This window comes from Salmo salar, chromosome 20 (assembly GCF_965601325.2).
Source record: "Salmo salar chromosome 20, fSalSal1, whole genome shotgun sequence".
Classification (NCBI taxonomy): Eukaryota; Metazoa; Chordata; class Actinopteri; order Salmoniformes; family Salmonidae; genus Salmo; species Salmo salar.
The window spans coordinates 6,004,682-6,020,847 of NC_138310.1; the positions used below are offsets into that span (position 1 = coordinate 6,004,682).

The following is a 16,166-nucleotide window of genomic DNA, read 5'->3' on the forward strand; positions in this document are numbered from 1 at the left end:
ATGTATGCATTCACTACTGTAAGTCGCTCTGGATAAGAGCATCAGCTAAATTAGTTAAATGTATTTGCCTTGTTATTAGCAGATTACTCTCCAGATAAATTATAACTTATTTTATATTCCATGCCCTCAACATGAAATATATATATATATATTCAGCATGAAATATTATGTTCAGACTCTGCTTGGATAAGGGAAGTCATATCACGTTGGGTTTTGTTCATGCTACAGTTTAATAGTAAAGCACTTTGAGTATGACCACACAGAGGGCTCAGACAGACAGGTGTGGGCTCACAGTGACATCATTAGTGACCCAGGAGAGGTCCAAATGGCAAGTCTAACATTACATAATATATTAATAACAATATTTTACAATAAACACACAGAAATAAAACATGCCTACAAGCACACACCACATTCATACATTTGACATTTTGCTCCTCCCACGGTCATCCAATCACATCATTCTCTCCAGATGTTGCTCTTGGCTCCTACAATCAGAATTCAACTGACAATCATGATACTCCTTCCTTGACATGCAGTTGTTACTCTTTATCACAAATGTTGTACATGGAAGATGTTTCTGACACTACTGTGTCTACTATCACAGAACTAGAATGAAATTCTATTTTTATGTCTACGAAAATGTAGCTCCTCCCTCCGCCTTATCCCTTAGCAATAAAAAGCTTGCTAATAAGATAATTCTTCCATTGTAAAAATAACATTTCCCCACCCTCCTGTTCGCCACCTATCACGTGCATTTGTCTCTCCTCATCACATATGTCATAGTTAACTTAAAAATGTAAATTGCTGCTATCCCAAGCTTTCTAGTGACTTGTTGAGAATATCATTTGCCAGTACATGGTACTTTTCAGACACTACCTGTACATTGATATATACAATAGCTATCTGAAATACAAATGACCATGGCTTCGACACAGAGGCTTCATAAGAAGACAATCAACAGCATAGGAGATTAGACTTCACGATTAACCATGATGTGAATGAGGTCAAAGGACTCAATAGTAAAGCAAAATACACATGCATTACACAAGCACACATGCACTCATACAAACATATAATTGCATAATCGTGCACGCATGCACACACAGCTTAAAACAAGCACAGTTGATCTCATATGAGAAAATCAGCTGTTCTGATATTCTAGTGCTATGGTACTCAAGTGTTCTGACTGGATTCTCCTGTGTTCTGTTCTTCTGAAGTCTCATTTTTCTCTTGTTCTGTCTTTGCTGACAGTGTTCTAGTATTGTGGTGTTCTGTTGCTGTGGTTGCTCTGGTGCTGAGTTTTGGTTACTCTAGTAGTGTTCCTGTGTGGTTTCTTATCCTGTGCAGCAGGTGACAGTGGGCATCTTCTTGTTGGGACTTCTGTATAGGTTAGTCACAGACTCCTGGTTCTCATCCCTATGAACCTGCTTGGTCACCTCTCTAATGGGGGGACGGGGGAGGAGAAGGAGGAGGAGAACGAGAACAAAAGAGAAGAAGAATAGAGAGAGTTAAAGGCATACCTCCACTGTATTGGCATTAGTATAATTAAGCAATAAGGTCTGAGAGGTGTGGTATATGGCCAATATACCATGGCTGAAGGCTGTTGTTAGGCACGACGCAACTCGGAACCCACAAACCCCCGAGGTGCTTATTGCTTATGGGCATAATAAACTGGGTGGTTCGAGCCCTGAATACTGATTGGTTGACAGCTGTGGTATATCAGACCGTATACCATGGGTATGACAAAACATAGATTTTACTGCTCTAATTACATTGGTAACCAGTTTATAATATCAATAAGGCACCTCGGGGGTTTGTGGAATATGGCAAATATACCACGGCTAAGGGCTGTGTCCAGGCACTCCGATGCGTCATACGTAAGAACAGCCCTTAGCCGTGGTATACTGGCCATATACCACACCCCTCGTGCCTTATTGCTTAATTAGAGTACAGAACACTCTTGCACACTAGAGGCCAGCAAAACTTTACATGTTGTTCTACATTTTGGCCCTGTAAAAAAATATGAAAAAGTATCCAACTCAGTCAGATCAGAGAGTACTCTAAGGAGCAACACATTTACAGGTAAAGATCACTTAGCAGAGAGAGAAAACAGAGATGTCTAGGATCCGGTATTTCTTACTAGAGGTCGACCGATTATGCTTTTTCAACGCCGATACCGATACCGATTATTGGAGGGCCAAAAAAGCCGATGCCAATTAATCAGACTCTTTTTTATTTATTTGTAATAATGACAATTACAACAATACTGAATGAACACTTATTTTAACTTAATATAATACATAAATACTATCAATTTAGCCTCAAATAAATAATGAAACATGTTCAATATGGTTTAAATAATGCAAAAACAAAGTGTTGGAGAAGAAAGTAAATCTGCAATATGTGCCATGTAAAAAAGCTAACGCTTAAGTTCCTTGCTCAGAACATGAGAACATATGAAAGCTGGTGTAACGGTTGTCGTCGGGAATGGAGGACCAAAACGCAACAGGAATGTGGATGCTCATCTTGTATTTTATTTTAAACCAAGAAAACACCAAAATAACAAAATAACGAAGAACTCACGAACAACAAAACAGTCTTGTCAGGCTCACACACGCAAAACAAGAAACAACCTCCCACAAATCACAAACACACCCTAATATATAGGATTCTCAATCAAAGGCAACTAGACAACCCCTGCCTTCAATTGAGAGTCCACACCCCAATTAACTACACATAGAAACAGACTAACTAGAAAGAACATAGAAATAGACTAACTTATAGCAGTGACCAAAAAACCCGGAAATAATAAATCAAACGCCCCACTACATAAACCATCACCTCGAAACACATAAACAAAATACCCTCTGCCACGTCCTGACCAAACTACAATAGCAAATAATCTTATTACTGGTCAGGACGTGACAGCTGGTGGTTCCTTTTAACATGAGTCTTCAATATTCCCAGGTAAGAAGTTTTAGGTTGTAGTTATTATAGGAATTATAGGACTATTTCTCTCAATACGATTTGTATTTCATATACCTTTGACTATTGGATGTTCTTATAGGCACTTTAGTATTGCCAGTGTATATGTATAGCTTCCGTTCCTCTCCTCGCTCCTTCCTGGGCTCAAACCAGGAACACATCGACAACAGCCACCCTCGAAGCAGCGTTACCCATGCAGAGCAAGGGGAACAACTACTCCAAGTCTCAGAGGGAGTGACATTTGAAACGCTATTAGCTAACTAGCTAGCCATTTCACATCGGTTACACCAGCCTAATCTTGGGAGTTGATAGGCTTGAAGTCATAAACAGCGCAATGCTTGAAGAATTGCGAAGAGCTGCTGGCAAAACGCACGAAAGTGCTGTTTGAATGAATGCTTACGAGCCTGCTGGTGCCTACCACCACTCAGTCAGACTGCTCTATCAAATATCAAATCATAGACTTAATTATAATATAATAAACACACAGAAATACGAGCCTTAGATCATCAATATGGTCGAATACGGAAACTATCATCTCGAAAACAAAACGCTTATTTTTTCAGTGAAATACGTAACCGTTCCGTATTTTATCTAACGGGTGGCATCCCTAAGTCTAAATATTCCTGTTACATTGCACAACCTTCAATGTTATGTCATAATTACGTACAATTCTGGCAAATTAGTTCGCAACGAGCCAGGCGGCCCAAACTGTTGCATATACCCTAACTCTGCATGCAATGAACGCAAGAGAACTGACACAATTTCACCTGGTTAATATTGCCTGCTAACCTGGATTTCTTTTAGCTAAATATGCAGGTTTAAAAATCTATACTTCTGTGTATTGATTTTAAGAAAGGCATTGATGTTTATGGTTAGGTACAGTCGTGCAACGATTGTGCTTTTTTCACAAATGCGCTTTTGTTAAATCATCCCCCGTTTGGCAAAGTTGGCTGTCTGTTAGGAAGAAATAGTATTCACACAGTTCGCAACGAGCCAGGCGACCCAAACTGCTGCATATACCCTGACTCTGTTGCAGAGGTGACACATTTCCCCTAGTTAAAATAAATTCATGTTAGCAGGCAATATTAACTAAATATGCAGGTTTAAAAATAAAATACTTGTGTATTGATTTTAAGAAAGACATTGATGTTAGGTACACGTTGGAGCAACGACAGTCCTTTTTCGCGAATGCGCACCGCATCGATTATATGCAACGCAGGACAGGCTAGATAAACTAGTAATATCATCAACCATGTGTAGTTAACTAGTGATTATGATTGATTGATTGATTGTTTTTATAAGATAAGTTTAATGCTAGCTAGCAACTTACCTTGGCTTCTTACTGCATTCGCGTAACAGGCAGGCTCCTCGTGGAGTGCAATGTAAAGCAGGTGGTTAGAGCGTTGGACTAGTTAACCGTAAGGTTGCAAGATTGAATCCCCAAGCTGACAAGGTAAAAATCTGTCGTTCTGCCCCTGAACAAGGCAGTTAACCCACCGTTCCTAGGCCGTCATTGAAAATAAGGTGTTCTTAAGTGACTTGCCTAGTTAAAAAATATTTAAAAAATACAATAAAAAAAAATGTAAAAAATGTAATAAAAAAAAGATATCGGCAAGAGAGAAATACCGATTACCGATTGTTATGAAAACTTGAAATCGGCCCTAATTAATCGGCCATTCCGATTAATCGGCCGACCTCTATTTCTTACCTGGCCAGATGCAGCACGGCCTCTATGACATTAGATCCGTCTTTAGCACTAGTCTCACAGAAGAGGGCGTTATACGTCTGGTAGGAAACAAACAACGCAACTCTCAAATCAGGCCGAAGTTCCATACATTGACCTGACCAGGCTATATTCTAGGGTACAACTAGACGTGACTGTAAATCCCTCTGGATAAGATAATCTGCTAAATGACAAATGTAAATGTAACTAATGTAAAGGTTTAAGTAAGACGTTGGGGTTGTGTGGTCTCACCATGGCCAGCTTCTCTCCGAAGCTGGTGGGGACACAGGTGACACTGTCCTGTAGCGCTTGCTCTCTCAGGTCACACTTATTTCCAACTAGCATGATGGGAATGTCATCCTGGGACACGTCCTGAACACAGATGGACAGCAGGTTAAAACACAGGCCAACAACACAAACAAACACAACAACACTGCTATCCAAAACTCAAAACTGATTGCGTCCCAAATGGCACCCTATTCCCATTATTGTGCAGTACTTTTGACCAGGGCCCATATGGCTCTGGTCAAAAGTGGTGCACTATAGGGTGCGATTTGGGATGCAAACTTATCACACAACTCAACACTGCAATGATGCAACACAGCAATAACACTTATAGCTTTATCACCTGTTAGAAATACTGTCAAATGATTCAAGATCTACTAGGCTACAATGAAAAGGTTTCAAAGCAGTGGATAAAACATATCTCTTTAGTCTTTACACACCCACTATGAATCAGTCCAACACACTTGTGTACGCAGGGGTTAAATTGGGCCGGGTCCCGGTGTTTTTTTTAGAGGGTGGATCAGCTTTAATATATTCAATCGTTCAGCCTGTCGCATTCTGTGTGAAAGAAATTGCATGGTTTATGCGCGTGCGGGCACCAATGGAGTTGAATGCATAGGGCAGAACAGGGCTACGTGTAACACGGGTCAGGTGTAACGGGAAAGATTACATTATATTCAAGGTACATGATCCTTGGTTGTGCTTGTGGAAAAACTTTTGTGGGGACATTGAAGTCTTCAGTATTCCACCAGGCACGTGTAGTTTTGAGTTACATTTGGTTGAGTTGTCAACTAACGTGAATTCAATGTGAAATCAAAAACATTTCTCCTTGTCTTTGGATTTAGGTAAAAATTCCCTTACTTTGATGACTTTTTGCAAATCCAATGACGTTTTCACGTTGATTCAACGTCATCGATTTTTTTATTGAAATGACATGGACGCAACGTTGCTTCAACCAGTTTTTGCCCAGTGGGATGTTGCTATAATTAACAACAAGATAGCCTAATGTTTAGACTTTAGAGTTTGTGATCTGGTTAATGATTAGCCCAATGGGGTAAATCGACAACCCTCAGCCTAATTATTTATAGCCACTGTGCTGCATCAGGTGGGCTACACCAGGTGATAATAATGATTGCCAAATAGCACACCTGCCTGATAATATGGACTATTGTTATATTGGGTTCATTTCTGTAGGTGGAAATTACATTTTAAATGTAATTTTTTTTTAGAGGGTGGATCAGCTTTAATATTGCGGATAGATTGTTGCTTCCATCAATGTAATTGTCTGCATCATTTCCAATCCCCCATATATTTTTTGGGTAAATATATATATATACATAAATACATACACATACCCTCATATGTACATACATATATACACATACACACTTTTTTTTTAATATACCTTCCTTTATTATTCCCCTGCAAACCCTATCACCCCTCCCCTTAATTGGAGTAAACTAATAAACAATAACACTTAGGCTTCTACTTCCAGCTTATACATAGTATACACATTTTACAGACACAATCTATTTTACAATAGTAATATTTTGTTTGTTTTTAGTCCTGGCCTTCCTCTACTTCTGATGTCCATCCAGTTTGATTTCTATTTGCCATATATTTTAAATGTTTATACTCATTCATTTTGGAGTAGGATGTAATTTTAAAAGTCACCCAAACCGACTTTCTCACAGTCATTCTCCTCCCAAAATGTTTACATCCCGTGGCATCACCCAGATGTGTGCTACACATTGGTGGTGGATGAGGTGAGTTTTAACCTTACAGTGTGGGGCGGCAGGTAGCCTTGTGGTCAGAGCGTTGGCCCAATAACCGAAAGGTTGCTGGATCGAATCCCCGAGCTGACGAGGTAAAAATCTGTCATTCTGCCCCTGACCAAGGCAGTTAACCCCTGTTCCCCGGTAGACCGCCATTGTAAATAAGATTTTGTTTTTAACTGACATGCCTAGTTAAATAAAAAATGTGAAGTCCTTTGAGCATCTTGGAAAAGTGTCATATCAATTGGATATAAAAATGTATTATATCAATTATTACTACCTCAATCATGTCCACCCATTCTCTCACGTTGAGAAAGCTCTTTTCACAGGTGACATCATACAGCAGGAGGACCCCGTCGGCTCGTCTGAAGTAGGACTTCGCTATGCTGCGGAACCTAGGACACACACACACAGGGATAGAGGTTAACACAGCACCACTACATAGATAGGCTGAAATAGACATGTTCACTAACACACACGCATGCATGCAAACACACGCACAGCTCTCCTGGCCTGCTGTGTCCCATAGCTGTAGTAGCGTGGGCTCTCCATCCACTACTAGGGTCTTCATCTGAAAGTCCACCCCTGAGGACCACTAACCCCTGACCCTGACTCTAACCCTAAATCTACCCTAACACTAAACCGAACCCCTAAACTAGCCTTTCTACAAGTGAGGACCGGCAAAATGTCCTCACTTCTCTGAATATTTGTTGGTTTACTATTCTCGTGAGGACTTTTGGTACTCAAATATAGCAAAATGTGTCCACACACATACACACACAAACACACACCTCTCCTGGCCTGCTGTGTCCCACAACTGTAGTAGGGTGGGCTCTCCATCCACTACTAGAGTCTTCATCTGAAAGTCCACCCCTGAGGATCAACACAAGAGGATGTTCAAACACACTACTCCAAAAGACAATCCCATTACCATCTAAATATATATTCTATATCTGTCCCAGGCATGCACACAACATCAGCACCGTGGGATAGAGCCCTGGAGAATTAACAAGCCAAGCTGTGTTGGGGAGAGTAGTGTGAAAGCGTGCTTAACCGAGCCCGAGCGGTCCAACTAGACTAACTCCTTGTTCACCATTTACAGTCAAAAGTAATGTGTGGATAGAATGATACTGTAAGCAGGTGAGAGCTAACACAGGTGCGCTGACACACCCACCCAGGGTGGCGCTGGTGTTTCCTCGGAACTCATTCTTGCAGAGGCGGAGCAGGAAGCTAGACTTGCCCACCGCTGCATCGCCCGCCAACACCACCCTGTAGGCCTTCTCTGATGTCATATAGCCCAGGTCAGCTGACTCCTTCTCTTTACCCTATACACACAGAGAGAGAGAGAGGAGAGAGAGAGAGAGAGGGGGAAGGGAGACACAGAGAGAGCGCGAGAGAGCGCGTGAGAGGAAGAGAGAGCGCGAGAGGGAGCGAGAGAGAAAGAAAGAAAGAAAGTGAAAGAGGTTAAAGGCACACCTTGACTGTATTGTACTGGACCATGTTATAATACTGGAATGATGCACTTGTCATGCATAGTCAACAATCAACAGGTTCTCCTGAACTAAGTCAACCATTTACACTCAAGTGTTTTCTACTACGTCTGCCTGCTAACCAAGTAATTCCGCCAAGTGTCTGTTTCTTTTTAAAACGGTTTTAAAGCTCCAAAATGAGCTTTTAATTTAGTTCTACAATCCAGGATTTACACTCTCCTCTCTTCTCACACCACTGCCCTCTGTCCTGTACCTCATTGGTGATGGCAGAGAGGGCTTTGCGTGTGGACGCTCCAGAACTGGTCCGGCTGACTGACTCCAAAGGTTTCCAGTCCAGGACAGAATCACTGTCTGATCCAAACACCATCTCATCCCGCATCTCTGCAACCTGACACATTAACCCTATCACATTAACATCAATACATAATGAGCGTTATCAGTAACAATAAATGTACGTAGTACAAGTGGATGACGATGTGTATAATGTCTTTTTGTGTGTGTGTTGTGCATTACTGTAAAGTGTGTGTGTGTTTGTGTGTCTGTGTGTGTAATAAGCATGTGTCTGTGTGTGTGCATATAGTGCGTACATGTATGTGTGTACTATGGCATAGTCTATGTGTGTGTGTGTATGGTGTAGTGTGTGTATATGTGTAGTACTGTATGTTTATGTGTCTTACGTCGTTGTCAGAGTGGTCCCCCGCCAGGCTGTCTGTGTTCCTGGCCACCCTCTGTTCCTCCTCGTGCCCTTTCACCTCCTGCTCAGAGTCATATCCATTGTTGGAGCCACGCAGCGTGGACATGCCGCTGTCTAGGCAGCTCTCGGGCAGGCTGTCTACCTCGCAGCTGCGTTTGTGCTGCATGGCCGGGTCACACAGAGCCAGGGCTAGGGTGTCCAGACTGGGCCGCCGACACCCCAGAGAACTCCTACCACCTTCACCTCCACAAAGGCCCAGCAGGTCTCCGTCCGCATCCACACCATCCACACCCGCCTGGTAGAACCTGGGACAGTATAGACAGACAGAGGCATCCCTGTCAGTCACAACATCCACACAGTCTACTCGAAACAGAAACCTTTCTCGCTACAGTGGTTCCTCCTTTAAAAGTTGCGAGCTTACACCGCGGGACTTAAGAGGTACCCAGAATCACGGCTTCATTGCTCCAGACCACCGCAGGGGGGAGTTAGAGCACTCATTATGCATCTGGGTCCCAAGGTTTTTATATGACCAATCATATCGAGTGGTTCCAATGACAAATTTGACATTATGCCACCCGTCGCTGGTAAGTGTATGTAAACTTTCGACTTCAAATGTACCTACACACATATCTACAGTTGAAGTCCGAAGTTTACATACACTAACTTTGGAGTCATTAAAACTCATTTTTCAACCACTCCACAAATTTCTTGTTAACAAACTATAGTTTTGGCAAGTCGGTTAGGACATCTACTTTGTGCATGACACAAGTCATTTTTCCAACAATTGTTTACAGACAGATTAATTCACTTAATCACAATTCCAGTGGGTCAGAAGTTTACATACACTAAGTTGACTGTGCCTTTAAACAGATTGGAAAATTCCAGAAAAGGATGTCATGGCTTTAGAGGCTTCAAATAATTGACATCATTTGAGTCAATTGGAGGTGTACCTGTGGATGTATTTCAAGGCCTACCTTCAAACGCAGTGGAGTTTGCTTGACATCATGGGAAAATCAAAAGAAATCAGGTAAGACCTCAGAAAAAAAAACTCCACAAGTCTGGTTCATCCTTGGGAGCAATTTCCAAACACCTGAAGGTACCACGTTCATCTGTACAAACAATAGTACGCAAGTATAAACACCATGGGACCACGCAGCCGTCATACCGCACAGGAAGGAGACGCGTTCTGTATACTAGAGATAAACGTACTTTGGTGTGAAAAGTGCAAATCAATCCCAGAACAACAGCAAAGGATCTTGTGAAGATGCTGGAGGAAACAGGTACAAAAGTATCTATATCCACAGTAAAACAAGTCCTATATAGACATAACCTGAAAGGCCGCTCAGCAAGGAAGAAGCCACTTCTCCAAAACCGCCATAAAAAAAGCCAGACTACGGTTTGCAACTGCACATGGGGACAAAGATCGTACTTTTTGGAGAAATGTCCTCTCGTCTGATGAAACAAAAATAGAACTGCTTGGCTATAATGACCATCGTTATGTTTGGAGGAAAAGGGGGAGGCTTGCAAGCCGAAGAAGGAAGGAAAATTACATGGATATATTGAAGCAACATCTCAAGACATCAGTCAGGAAGTTAAAGCTTGCTCGCAAATGGGTCTTCCAGCTCTGTCAGGCGGAATGGGCCAAAATTCACCCAACTTATTGTGGGAAGCTTATGGAAGGCTACCCGAAACGTTTGACCCAAGTTAAACTATTTAAAGGCAATGCTACCAAATACTAATTGAGTGTATGTAAACTTCTGACCCACTGGGAATGTGATGAAAGAAATAAAAGCTATAATAAATAATTCTCTCTACTATTATTCTGACATTTCACATTCTTAAAATAAAGTGGTGATCCTAACTGACCTAAGACAGGGAATTTTTACTAGGATTAAATGTCAGGAATTGTGAAAAACTGAGTTTAAACGTATTTGGCTAAGGTGAATGTAAACTTCCGACTTCAACTGTACCTACACACGGTTATATATATTGGTCATGGCTCATGGGTCCCGAGTGGCACATTGGAAGAGGCATTACTACAGTCCCTGGTTCGAATACAGGCTGTATCACATCCGACCGTGATTGGGAGTGCCATAGGGTGGCGCACAATTGGCTCAGCGTCATCCGGTGTAGGCCGTGATTCTAAATAAGAATTTGTTTTTACCTGACTTGCCTAGTTAAACAAAGGTTCAATTTAAAAAACTACTGGCGGCAACTGCAGCGCAATCAATAGGATGTGAACAGTGGCTTGTGCCGACAATATAGCTAACTTGTTATGCAAGTGTTGCACACCAACAGATGGAGAAAACCTACACCAGTCGAGCAATTCATTTCAACAATAATCTTCATTTTAATTTGCCTTTACAAACAACATTAATTAATTGGAGTCTATTTCTTCGGAGCCTAGACCAATATAACATAACTTAACTGGCTGAGGTAGGCTATGAGGCTTAACAGACTAATAGAAGTAGGATTTTTTTTTATTAGGCCTACTTACAATTTTTGACCAGTGGTAACGGAAACCCTGAGGGTTCTGTTTTTCTCGGAATAGAAACACCATAATATTAATCAAATGAATTAAGCCAAATTTCCTAAAATCAATCCCATATACAATGTTATTACCAAAAAGGTTTTAAATTCTCTGGTAATACCAATATGGAAGACTATCAAATGCTTCTCAAAGATGCCCTCTGGTGGTCAAACTAGCACTGACTTGCGTTAACAGAAAAAAATGGCTGACAATTAAATAACGTGCCAGAGAATTCTGCAGCAGCCCGCAAGTTGTGCTGCAGTATGACACAACTTTTAAAGGAGGAACCACTGTCCCACTAAGCTAGCTCCAACAACCAAGCTAGACATAGACTGTGCTGTTTTGTGTCCAGTATGGATGGCTATGCGTATACAATTCAAACACGCACATGTCCAGTGCTAATCTTCCACCTGAGAATAATTGTACATAAACTTGAGTTTGAGCATACACATGTACGTGTGCAGTGTGTACCTGTATTAGAGTGTATGTACTGGATTCTGTCTGCACAAACACACCAGCAGGCTGTTGCTAGTCCAGCCTGTGTGGCTCAGTTGGTAAAGCATGTTGTTTGCAATGCCAAGGTTGTGGGTTTGATTCCCACGGGGGACCAGTATGGAGAAAAAAAATTATGAAATGTATAAGTCGCTCTGGATAAGAGCATCTGCTAAATGACTAAAATGTAAATGTTACCTGTCGTGGTATGGAGATGAGTAACAGATACTCTTGCTCCTCCTGCTAATGGTGCTGGCTGGGGAAGCACTGCTACCACGCTGAAACACAACCACAACATCACTGTCACAACTGTTTGGGTCACTGTGTGTGTGTGTGTGTGTGTGTGTGTGTGCACTGAGCTGTATGTACTGAACCCTATGTATGAGTATAGGAATTATTGTTACGTGAGACAGAGTGGAAGTTATGAGGAGAGTGAGTTAGGGGTCAAGACTGAAATATGCTGTTGTTTTTGTTGTTGTCTGTCATTGCCTCAAACATGGTTCAGTTGATTCCTCCAACAGACAAGCCCTTAGGACTGGCATTAGAGATTCAACACTGATGTTAAAAGCAGAGAGATCAGAGAGAAAGAGAGAGAGGGAGTGATGGGAAGAGGAGGATAAAAGGGGTGTGGGATAGGGAGGTGATTGAAAGAGGGACAGAAGAACAAAGATAAGAGGCAGGGAGAGAGCAAGAGAGAGAGCGTGCTGGTGTTACCATGGCTATGTGATTGTCTACCTCACCTTAATGCTCTTGCTGAGGGTGTTCTCCAGGGAACTGCGCAGCCCGTCGTTACTGTCATGGAGCTTCCTGTTGGCTGTTCTATAGAGGGGAACAGAGGAGGGAGAGAAGCAGAGGAGAGAGGAGGGAGAGAAACAGAGGAGGAGAGATGGGAGAGGGAGAGAAACAGAGGAGGAGAGAGGGGAGAGGGAGAGAAACAGAGGAGAGAGAAGAGGATAAGAACGGGAAGAGGTGATCAAAAGAGCCGTTGGCAGGTCTTCTCAGGAAAATGACTTTTGAGGTTTTCAAAAACAGAAACTCCTTAAGACTCACAAAACTCCCAAGGCTTACAACTTCATGTTCCTCAGTTTACAGGCAACTCGGTGTAACATCAAGTTGTGAGTCTTGAAGTATTCCTGTTTGTGGGTCAGGTGAACGTTTGTCAGCGTTCCTGTTTATGTGTCAGACAAGCACTATGATTGGCCAGACTTACTGTAGGATCTCTATCTGTCGCTCCAGGTTCTCCCTCTCATCAGAGAACTCTCTCATCATCGCCTCATCCCTGCACATACAAACACAGTCATTCACAACTAATACATACACTTTCATAAACACTCATAACACATACTACATAAACTATAATAACACATACTACAAATCCCCCCTTAAAAACACATACTACATAAACTACAATAACACATACTACAATAACACATACTACATAAACTACAATAACACATACTACACACACTCTCAAAACACATACATGAATTCTCCAAAAACAGGAGAATGTACATTCTAATAATGCAGACAAAAGCAGACACTTCAACAGTCTCAAAGAATCGGCACATTCACAACACAAACTTAGTTTGACTGGAACAAGTTCAAAGGCGAAGTGTGAGGCTGGTTGCCAGGTAACCAGATTGTGAGACTGAGTGTGAGGTCACACTAGGATATCCTGTTACAACCCTGGAAACATGTTACCACCCCAGGTGAGGGAGCAGCCAAGCACACAGGCAGGGAGGCAGTCACACAGTCACACTGGCCTGGGGCTGGGGCCTCTACTGCCTGACTGATTGAGTGACTGGATGGCTCAAGGCGAACCCACAGCTCAGGCTGGGATGAGGTGTCACAGGCTCAGTGTGCGTATGTGTGCTCACGTGTGTGTTTTGGCTTTGTGTCTGTGTGTTGTGCGTCTCAGTGTACATTGGGATTCTCAATATGACACTGTAGAAAAATCAGATTGATCTTTTCATAAATAGTAATACATCTAGTAGATATTAGATTATTACTTTTATTTTATTTTATTTAACTAGGCAAGTCAGTTAAGAACAAATTCTTATTTACAATGATGGCCTACCCCGGCCAAACCCTAACCCGGACGATGCTGGGCCAATTGTGCACCGCCCTATGGGACTCCTAATCACTGCCGGTTATGACACAGCCTGGAATCAAACCAGGGTCTGTAGTGACGCATCTAGCACTGAGATGCAGTGCCTTAGACCTCTACGCCACTCGGGAGCCCTAATGACATCACTAGATTACGTTACAGCATGACATACACTACCGTTCAAAAGTTTGGGGTCACTTAGAAATGTCCTTGTTTTTTAAAGAAAAGCACATTTTTTGTCCGTTAAAATAACATCAAATTTATCAAAAACACAGTGTAGACATTGTTAATGTTGTAAATTACCATTGTAGCTGGAAACGGCAGATTCTTTATGGAATATCTACATAGGAGTACAGAGGCCCATTATCAGCATCAGTCTCAATGTCAACAGTGAAGAGGCGACTCCGGGATGCTGTCCTTCTAGACAGTGTTGCAAAGAAAAAGACATAGCTCAGACTGGCCAATAAAAAGATGAGATTAAGATGGGCAAAAGAACACAGACACTGGACAGAGGAACTCTGCCTAGAAGGCCAGCATCCCGGAGTCGCCTCTTCACTGTTGACATTGAGACTGATGTTTTGCGGGAACTATTTAATGAAGCTGCCAGTTGAGGACTTGTGAGGCGTCTGTTTCTCAAACTAGACACTCTATTGTACTTGTCCTCTTGCTCAGTTGTGCTCTGGGGCCTCCCACTCCTCTTTCTATTCTGGTTAGAGCCAGTTTGCGCTGTTCTGTGAAGGGAGTAGTACACAGCGTTGTACGAGATCTTCAGTTTCTTGGCAATTTCTCGCATGGAATAGCCGTCATTTCTCAGAACAAGAATAGACTGATGAGTTTCAGAAGAAAGTTATTTGTTTCTGGCCATTTTAAGCCTGTAATCAAACCCACAAATGCTGACGCTCCAGATACTCAACGAGTCTAAAGAAGCCCAGTTTTACTGCTTCTTTAATGACCACAACAGTTTTCAGCTGTGCTAACATAATTGCAAAAGGGTTTTCTAATGATCAATTAGCCTTTTAAAATGATAAACTTGGATTAGCTAACACAATGTGACATTGGAACACAGGAGTGATGGTTGCTGATAATGGGCCTCTGTACGCCTATGTGGATATTCCATTAAAAATCAGCCGTTTCCAGCTACAATAGTCATTTACAACATTAACAATGTCTACACTGTATTTCTGATCAATTTGATGTTATTTTAATGGACAAAAAATTTCCTTTTCTTTCAAAAACAAGGACATTTCTAAGTGACCCCAAACTTTTGAACAGTAATGTATGTGTATGATTTACTAACAGTTCAACACTGATTGTGTAATACATGAAGACATTTGTAAGGCATTTTACAAGAGATTGGACAGACTATTGTGCCTCATACACAATGGGTGTCCAACACCCATGATACAGTAACGTGTGTGTGTGTGTGTGTGTGTGTGTGTGTGTGTGTGTGTGTGTGTGTGTGTGTGTGTGTGTGTGTGTGTGTGTGTGTGTGTGTGTGTGTGTCTGTGTCTGTGTGTGTGTGTGTTTCTCACCGCTCAGAGTTGATGCTGTGGTCTGTCAGATCACTCTTCAGAGAGGCCAGTTCACTCTGAAGGAAGGCTATGTTAGTTTGAGACTGCATCAACTCCTGCTTCAACCGCTGGTTTTCCTGGGGAGAGAGGGAGTGAGAGAGAGAGAGAGAGAGAGAGAGAGAGAGAGAGAGAGAGAGAGAGTAAAGGGAGAGAGAGAGAGAGAGAGAGAGAGAGAGGGAGAGAGAGAGAGAGAGAGAGAGAGAGAGAGGTAAAGGGAGAGGGAGAGAGAGGTAAAGGGAGAGGGAGAGGTAAAGGGATAGAGAGAGAGAGAGAGAGAGAGAGAGAGAGAGAGAGAGAGAGAGAGAGAGAGAGAGAGAGAGGTAAAGGGATAGAGAGAGAGAGAGAGAGGTAAAGGGAGAGAGGTAAAGGAGAGAGAGAGAAGTAAAGGGAGAGAGATGTAAACGTACACTCAGAACCAAAAAAGCACAGTACAACAGCAAGCAGCTGACACTAATTGAGGAGTCCATAAACACAAACAACTTCTGGCAAAATTGGAAAAAACTAAAAAAAT

At 42.1% G+C, this 16,166-nt stretch overlaps 1 protein-coding gene across 1 annotated transcript in view; it reads right to left on the reverse strand.

Moving 5' to 3' along the window:
- Positions 1-211: 211 nt before the first annotated feature.
- The window catches only part of LOC106580191 (ras and EF-hand domain-containing protein), a 36,552-nt gene continuing 20,597 nt past the window's right edge, over positions 212-16,166 (reverse strand). The window contains exons 6-17 of the mRNA XM_082966167.1: positions 15,617-15,732; positions 13,188-13,256; positions 12,718-12,796; positions 12,176-12,255; positions 8,939-9,260; positions 8,515-8,649; positions 7,946-8,096; positions 7,563-7,644; positions 7,052-7,166; positions 4,964-5,083; positions 4,697-4,773; positions 212-1,443 (exon numbers count right to left, since the gene is read on the reverse strand). Of these exons, the coding sequence (XP_082822293.1) occupies positions 1,338-1,443; positions 4,697-4,773; positions 4,964-5,083; positions 7,052-7,166; positions 7,563-7,644; positions 7,946-8,096; positions 8,515-8,649; positions 8,939-9,260; positions 12,176-12,255; positions 12,718-12,796; positions 13,188-13,256; positions 15,617-15,732 (1,452 nt within the window). The 3' untranslated portion in view covers positions 212-1,337. The remainder of the gene's footprint in view (positions 1,444-4,696; positions 4,774-4,963; positions 5,084-7,051; positions 7,167-7,562; positions 7,645-7,945; positions 8,097-8,514; positions 8,650-8,938; positions 9,261-12,175; positions 12,256-12,717; positions 12,797-13,187; positions 13,257-15,616; positions 15,733-16,166) is intronic.